The sequence below is a fragment of the Brienomyrus brachyistius genome, chromosome 21, assembly GCF_023856365.1.
Source record: "Brienomyrus brachyistius isolate T26 chromosome 21, BBRACH_0.4, whole genome shotgun sequence".
Lineage (NCBI taxonomy): Eukaryota > Metazoa > Chordata > Actinopteri > Osteoglossiformes > Mormyridae > Brienomyrus > Brienomyrus brachyistius.
Genome location: NC_064553.1, coordinates 14,981,717 through 14,990,023, shown reverse-complemented (window position 1 = coordinate 14,990,023; position 8,307 = coordinate 14,981,717). Strand labels below are relative to the sequence as shown.

Sequence of the window (8,307 nt, the reverse complement as noted above, 5' to 3'; positions counted from 1 at the left end):
GTCATGTACCCATAGCCTCTGGGATACGCTCCACACCTCCATTACCCTGAACAGGATAAACAGTTTTATAAGATGGATGGAATAAACAGCCTATGAAGGGTAAGATATTTATAATGTGACTGTCGTGCCTCATTCCTGCACCTCACTATTTTTCAGTCGATTCCAAAACTTCTTCTATTTTGTTTCCTTTTTCGTTTAGTTTCATGCGTTGAATTAGTTTTTATGAGTTTCTGAGCATTTTTATTTGCCTGTACTTTTGTCTGAGCTTCATAATTTAATTTTCGTTTTAGTCTTTAAGAAGAAAGAAGCCCACAAATGAGAAGGCGCAGCACACGATGTATTAATTAACACTGTAACCCCTTCTCACCTATTTATAAACACGCTTGTTGCAGCAGGTCAAATGCATCTTTAAAGTAGCTGAACTCTTTCTATTAAACTGCCCCCCCCCCCCCGAACTCCATCGTTACATCCATGCTGGGCCGGTGAGCACTGAGCACGGTCCAGGGAGACAACCGTTTGAGCAGGTGCAAGCATCCCCCCTCCCCACGTCATGATGCCACCGCACCCCCTGTCCTGTGTCACCTACAGGATTCACCAGCCCTCCGTCAACGGCATATCTGCTCTTATTAAAGTTTGCGTCATACTTAACATGGTTCCACACTGTGCTTTCATGTAAATATCCAGCTTTCTGCATAACTTACTGAAACATGAATTAAATTTAGGGGCGCTTACGTAATTCTGTCAATTTCATAGGCTTATTGTAAGCTATGCTGGCAGTCGATTATTTACTGTAGGGGAGGGACATTTGATAAGTCAATATAGATTGATAGCCTATAAGCAGGCTGTTAAACTCAAAAATAGACTCATTTTCATTTTATTTCTGTTAGTTCGTTATTTTAATTTCAGTTTATTTTTTGTGTCTCAGTTTTCTTTTTATTCCGATTAACAGGATGCTTTGTTACTCGTTAGTGATTATAGCTGTGAGAGGTGCCCCCTCTGCAGGGACGCTGGGCTGCTGATCGTTGGGCTTGGCCTTCACCCAGGCTGCCACCCCATCCTTCCCGCGTCCAAGCTGGTCACCAGTCACCCCGACCAGCGCGTCAGGGCCCGTGGCTGGGACCTGCACCCAGAGGAAGTGCAATCAGGACCGGCTCCAGGCAGCTGGCGGCAGGAAGAATGTTATATAAATGAACAGCCATCCCTCCGGTTCACTGGGGGCCATACGGACTATCTGGGGGGGCCAGTTGGCAAGTTTGCAAGAATTCAGTCCGCACCCCTTTGTTTATTCCCCCGGACTCAGTCCCACGGGCTCTTGCTGAAATGGCCCCTTGGTCTCATGCTCTGGACCCAGGTCAGATGCTCTTAGCATATGGCCTGAGTCCCTGTCGGACCTGTGGGCCCAGTTCAGGGGCCCGGGTCCTGGCACACCAAGGCCGTTCTGAGGTGACGGCCTGGAAGCCCCGGCTTTAGAGCCTCAGTTGTGGTGGGTCGTCCCTGGTCTGTGAAGTGCAATGATGTGATCATCATGCGATGCTGAAAACGTCCCCCCTCCCCCCATCCACATGTACATATTCTGGCCGTTCCGCACCAAACGGGAAATCCTGAGTACAGCGGAGATGGTTCCTTCACCTGGCAGTCAGAGTCGTCCCACTGGGCCCCCAGCTCTCCATCCCAGCAGGAAGCCCCCAATTAGCATTAGCATTGTCGCCGCAGCTCGAAAGGAGACGGTGCTATTTGGATGATGATGTTTTCATCCCGCGTGACCCTCCCCGGTAGGTACTCCGCCCTCCCCCCCCCGGTGGTGGTGGCCCAGGTGGCCGTGTGCGTACAGCCTAGGACAGATGACACATGTTTATGGTCCCTGGAGCCGAGTTTGCTTATGCACTGTGTGTTCTCAGTGCCGATGCCGGGCCGCGTTTCTGTAAACACTGGTGTCCCTCTCCCCCTGCCCCTCCCCACCCGGCTCTCTTCCTCGGTACATGGGCTGACCGATGGCTTGAACCCTTGTATTGTCCCCTTTACAGAAGTGCGGCGATTTGGCAAAGGTAACAAGCGTTCACTTTATGCACAAAGGATACTTTATTGAATTATTTACATCATGTTAATTATTTTTGTGAATATTTATGCATTAAGCAACAGGTATACAGACAGGATTCCCCCCCCGCCCACACACACACACACACATACACACATGCTCTATATTTATTGACGAAAGAGAAACAGGATCGCCTTGGTAATGTGTCTTCAAATAGTCACCACAGTGTTCTTCTTTCTCCTGCTCGATGTGCTTCCTGTCCTGAGGTCTGAAACAGGATGGAAAGCGCAAGCGAACAGAAGGTCAGCTCGGTGGTGTCACTGAGGCGCGTGCCCCAGACCGTCGATAAAGCTTTACAGCCTCGTGTACTCACTCAGCTGCCCACGGTGTACTTCTGCAGCTCCTTCAAATGGCTTATCGTATCTGCGGAGGGAAGGAAGATTCGTCAGTGTGAAGCCCACAGAGGCTGCATGTTCACCACCTCCCTTGAGTTACGTGTCTTACCTCCGAACTCCGACTGTCCGCGTGGGACCAAACTGCTCCCTACCCCGGTCATCCTCATGCAGGAGAGCAGGGAAGCATTGAGTCTCAGCTTCTCGGTATTGATGTGGGCCACCTCCAAGCTCTTCAGCCTAACCTGCTGCTCCAGGAGCTCCTTATCACTCTCCAGCTTCTTCTTGTCCTTGAGCATCTGCTCCTTTTCGCGGCCGTGCCTCTCCTGTTCCGTGTGCAGGCGGTGGATGCCCTCCTCCACCCTCGCCAATGAAGACTGCCGGCACTCCTGCAGGTCCTTCGTCAGGTCTTCGTTTTGCGCTATCAGGTCGGTGTTGTTTTTACGGATGTTGGACATGGTGTGGCCCACGTGATTCAGGTAGCTCTGGAACTTGGATTCCATTTCTCGAGACAGGCCGGTGCAGTTGGTATGGATCTGCTCCAGGTACGTTGATCGTTTTTCACACGTGATGAAGAAGGTGGTGGCGCTGGGAAAGAAGTTCTCGATCTTTCTCAGGAAGGCGTTGGTCACGGTGCTGATCCCCTTTAATGCGTTCATATAGTCCTGTTTACACTCCTGACTGAACATGGCATGCGACTTCTCCATGGACGCCTTTTGCCGCAGAAGATCTGCATTGGACTGTTCAAGGACGATGATCTTCTTTTTTGCTGCTTCTTGAGCTGTGTTTAGCTCCTGGGAAGTCTGGGTGACGTTGAACTTTTCCCGAAGCAGCTGCTGGACCTGTAGTGTCACCTTTGTCAATTCTGGCAGAGAGAAGAGAGGGAGAGATGCTGAGGTCACCAAGCAGCAAGCCGGGAAAAGATGTTTGTCTGTTTCCCGACATGGGAATGGGGGAGTGAAGACAGGCAGAGACACCACTGGTCAGAGAGCAGCAACAGAAACTGGTACCTCTTTGACAGCCATCGGGGACTGGGCCGGGAATCTGTCGTTTCTTTTGAGCTTGCATTTCTTCTTCGCATGAATTCTGCAAATGGGAAGAAGATACACATGATTGTTTCAATGACGTGAACGTTAGAGGTGATTGTTTAATTAGTGACATTATATCTTTCACCACAAAAATAAAGATAATATTCCTTTAAACAGATGGTTAGCTGATGCTTTCTCTAACTCCTAATGTTTACACCTATTTGCAAGAAGGACTTGAGTTACATAAAATTTTCAAATAGAACAACAATATTTGCTTTGAGCAAATGTATACATCTTAATATTCATGCCAGTTTTGTCTATGCAGGGCATAGGGGTGGATTCCCCTATGAATATTCAGGCAAACGTCAGGCAGGGTGGTGCGTCTCACTCGCAGGTGAGCATAGCTGAGCGGGTCTCACCAGCCTCTTCTGGAAACCCTGTATGTGATAGTAGGAGAAGTTGGCCATCACTCGCAGGTGGATCAGCTGCTTGTCTTTGTTGGCGATGGTGATGTTCGTCTCGTTCAGCTTCTTGTACAGCATCAAGTTGTGCTGCTGGAGGCTCCTCTTCTCCTCCATGAGCTTGGTGCAGCTCTTCTCCAGCTCCTGCACTCTCTTCTCCTCGCCCGAGTTCCCTGACTGGCCGTACACCAGGAAGAGAACCAGGCTGATGATGATGAGTGACTGAATCAGTGAAGAGAAAAATAAGACAATCTTCAGGTAGTAGCCACAGCTTCTCTCCTTGGACTTGCGAAGTCTTTTGGTATCCATAGGCAGCTTGGCCTGCGTGTAACTCCTGTACATGGCTGCTACTTAGCCGCTTGGCACTTCAGACTTTCGGGATGGTTTCCAGGGGCAACCAGCTGAGAGTGGTCTCCTAGGGTCCTGCACACTGTCCCCAGAAATAATGTGTTGAGAGCATCGGGGTGGGGGGTTATATTTATAAACACGGATCCATAGTTCTGCAGCTCACACACGCAGAGACTCCACCCAGTTTTTTCTCATGAGCCTGACCATAACGCCCCACACCGTCCTCAGCTCATCCCACCCCCCCACGTACAGTAAAACCCCCAGATGTCTGCGAGCACCTCCAACAACTGTCAGGTCCGCCTACTTCATTTTTATGATCTTCCTGTAAAAAGCAATTCACAAAAAGCTGTAATAATTAGTAATATCTACATTGTTATTTTTTATTGTTGCTGTGCTTTGTTATTATGATTAATAACAACGACAATAACAACAAGAATAATAATAATCTTATATAATCTTCATCATCATCATCATCTAATATTAGGAAATATGTACAAATTAGGATTTTTTTTTCGGTTCAAATATTTGGTCCCTTGGTCTGGACGCCATTCAGGGTGAAGTGTTCAGATCTTATGCTTATAACTCAAATGCTTGTCTCTTTGTTCTTATCTCAGTCGGCCTGTCCCAACGGGTCCCTGCTCCAGCTCAATCCATCACATCCAGAACGTTCCGCAGTATGCAGGGCTCGTCCAGGACTTTCCTGCCGTTATGTCGTCCCAGTCTTCCCAGGAAGCCGTAAATCAGGGAGGCATTTCGACCCATCGAGCTGCCAGCCCCGATCTCAGATAAACTCCAGAACAAAAGACGGAAACGACACACAGAAGCTGATACTGCTCACCTGCCCAGAATTCCCAGGGGCTTTTCTGTACCCACAGTAGAGGGGGAAATAACCGCTAAGAAGACACAGAACATCCACAGACACAGAAGTGCAGGGTTTTTTGTTCTTAAGGCTGGTTTGCATGACCCTGTATTGGGCGAGCAGCTGTGTAAGGGTGTATCCATTCAGATGGCTCAGTTGGAGCTGCTGGTCGAGCCCCAGAGCCCTCTGATTTGTCACATGCAACATGTCACATGGCCACTAGGGGGCAGAAACACCTCTCAGAACAGTCATTAATTTCCCAGGCTGATTCGCTGTGATGCGGTTGATCTGCGGTGACCGCTGCCCCCCCACCCCCCAACCCCTGGCCAACCACTGCTTCCTCCCCGCCTGCTTCTCTGGATGTTTACGTTTTCTCTTCTTCCTGTGCCCAGAACAATGGCTACCTCTTCAAAACACTGGTCCCCTGGACTTATCAGTCAAGTGCCTTGTTTACTGCACATTTTGCCCTGTTATGACACTAATAAGTGCCTCCGGTTTTCAGATAAGACTGTCATCTGTGCTTTGTTTTTATCATTGTGAATTTTCCATGTACTGATACCGAAAGCATTCATGCAAGTGCTCAGTGAATTTCGATGTGGCACTTTTGGGAACCTTGTCTTTCTAATCTGCTGTGCTGCCTCCGTAGTGTAATAACGCCTCTGTGCTTCTAGGCTGACGTGAGCAGAGCCAGGAGTTCGGGCGGCACCCCCACTCGTCCTAAACTGCGACAGACATCCTGAGTGATCACCAGGCTCCTGACCGGGGGAGGGGTGGGGCAACACAACAGGTGTCCTTGACGGTCCCCCACCCACACACACCATGTGTAGCAATATAGATAGGAGTGTTGGAACGTCGTCTGAGTCAACGTGCCAGATCAGCCAGAGCGCTGCACTGAAGCTGCGTCAGTCCTTCTGATGACTTGACACCAGCCACTTTCTTGTTACTAGCTGGTTTCTGCAAGGCATCACGAGGGATTCCCCTTAATTCACGCTCAGGGATTCCCCTTAATGGTGCCGCCTGACACCTGATTGCCACTTATACTCTGTTCTCATTCCCTGAACCCAACACTCCTGGCACCACGGGGGACAGATCCCCTCATTCAGACAAGTGGGCCCCCTCAAACCAATGCCCTACATCACCACCTAAATGGTAGAGTCTCTTGTGCCCCCCCCGCCATGAAACACTTCAGCCCACCTGTCAAACTTGTTCCCGTACCAACCCTGGCCCATCAGAACCTCGGGACACGCCGGCTTTTCTGTCATGGGTCTTCTGGGTCGGCCCTTTCGTCTGTGATCTGCCCCGGTTATGTTTTAAGCTTTAAGGGTTTCCTCTTAACGGCGAACATACTGTCCACTTCGCTGTCTCTTTGTCTGTGGGATGTTTACGTTCACACAGGGTAGGATGACGCCTCAGACGTGCCGAGAGCTTTTTCTGAAAACGGCCTGTCCTATTGAGTAATCACAGGAAATCTTGGTCAACACTGGCCACACATTTATGGAGGACCCCCTCCCTCCCAAACACACACACACACACACACACACACACACACACACGCACATTGTGTCACTGGAGACCATCAAATTGCCTTGAACTCCTCCCTCAAAGCTTTGAATTTTCCTTTCATCTTTTTCAACGGCCAGTTCTCTTAGGTACTGTATGTTTGCACGGCTTGTTCATGAATGTTCTGCTCTGGAATACACCTCCTGTGATGTGTGTGTTGTTAGCCACCCGCTACGTGTCCCTCAGCTGCCTGCAGGCTTCCTTGAGTGATGTAATAACTTAGGCCTGAAGGAGTGGCGACCTTTTCCCATTCAGGCCACCAGGGGGCAGCAAAGAACCTCTGTCCTTCATGGTTAAGGTGGCTGCATAGTTCAACCGAATTCTACAGAATCAATGTTGTTTTCGCAATATGACATTGTGCAAGTGATGACTGGTGCACCGCCTGTGAAGAGCACCAGAGACAAACTTTTTTGTTTGTTCTGATCCTACTCGCTGTCCACGATTGGCTGGTGAATAATGTGATGCCTCAGGGTTGGTTAGCATGCAAGACTAATTATGCAGTTACCAGCATACTTTGCACCGCACTGCACGTATCTATAAATAGTATAAATAAATATGTGAATTTGTATACTTATGTTGTAAATAGTTAATGTCATAACTGTGAAATGTGCACCATGGAACGCTTCTGTTTCGTTAGAGCGTAACCATGAGTGCTGTGTACATTGCTGCCTTCCCTGTCTGTGCTGCTGCTAGTATTACGCTAATAGTGGCTGTTAATGAAAAGAGCTACTTCCTTTTTTAAAAAGCTGTTATTTCCTTTATTAAATTGACTCACGCACTCGCCACCGTATGTTTATTTGCGCTCTGTATGCGGCTCTGCTACATGGAAAACACTCTATGTCCTCTAGCTTTGTGGCATGACACCAACAGGGTGGCAGCATTATGTATCATGTTAGCTACGCACCAGATTGATCTCTCCAACATGCTCGATTTCGATTTGTCTAGATGTCGTGCGCAGTGCGCAGCCCCCTTTACTCTCCATACCAGGGCTGCTGTCCCTCAGGGTGACAGGCCTAAACCTCACTGATAGTAATTGACGTTATCCTAATAGCGACTGAGAGCAGGCTCTTGGCGTTTGCTGTGCTACGTACCGGCCTTGGTTTGGGCTGTCCCCTGTGGGTGCCTGTAGCCCCTTTCTCACCAGATGATCATCTTCCTGTGAGTTCTGGAGTCCCATTTATGTTCCGCCACTAACTCGGTGGGTGCAGGTCAATTATAGAATAGAATAGAATAGAATAGAATAGAATAGAATAGTGATATTAATCCTCATGGGGAAATTCCCGTCTCGCTGTCCATGAGATATATGTACAGGCCAGAGAAAACTTGAGGGTCACAGTGCAGGGAGTCACAGCACAGCGAGTCACAGCACAGCGAGTCACAGGACAGCGAGTCACAGCACAGCGAGTCACAGCACAACGAGTCACAGCACAGCGAGTCACAGCACAGGGCCAGCTAGTGTGCAGTTTTCCTGTGTCCGGGGGCCTTGCTCAAAGGCCTGCAGATATTTGTCTGTTCTCTCCTACACTGTTGTCCGTGTCTCACGAAACCCTGGTTTCCCTCTGGATCAGTGGTTGTCCCAGGAGGAGGGGGAATGAGCGGCAGTCACCATTAAACATTCTCACAG

General features: G+C 49.2%; 1 protein-coding gene across 1 annotated transcript; it reads right to left on the bottom strand.

The window, feature by feature from the left end:
* Positions 1-2,060: 2,060 nt before the first annotated feature.
* LOC125716684 (plasmalemma vesicle-associated protein-like) lies at positions 2,061-4,388 on the bottom strand. The gene is made up of 5 exons (XM_048989270.1): positions 3,875-4,388; positions 3,438-3,513; positions 2,540-3,292; positions 2,409-2,458; positions 2,061-2,303 (listed from the first exon to the last, which is right to left on the bottom strand). Exons 1-4 carry the CDS (start codon positions 4,256-4,258, stop codon positions 2,409-2,411), a joined length of 1,263 nt encoding a protein of 420 aa, XP_048845227.1. The 5' UTR covers positions 4,259-4,388; the 3' UTR covers positions 2,061-2,303.
* Between the last annotated feature and the right edge of the window lie 3,919 nt (positions 4,389-8,307).

What these genes read in the sequence shown, in the direction of transcription:
- LOC125716684 (XM_048989270.1), bottom strand. Translation starts at nt 4,258, where the DNA reads ATGTACAGGAGTTACACGCAGGCCAAGCTGCCTATGGATACCAAAAGA. An exon ending in AGGGTTTCCAGAAGAGGCTG is followed by an intron (nt 3,514 to 3,874) that starts GTGAGACCCGCT and finishes TCCCATTTGCAG; the next exon opens with AATTCATGCGAAGAAGAAAT. An exon ending in CCCCGATGGCTGTCAAAGAG is followed by an intron (nt 3,293 to 3,437) that starts GTACCAGTTTCT and finishes TCTCTCTGCCAG; the next exon opens with AATTGACAAAGGTGACACTA.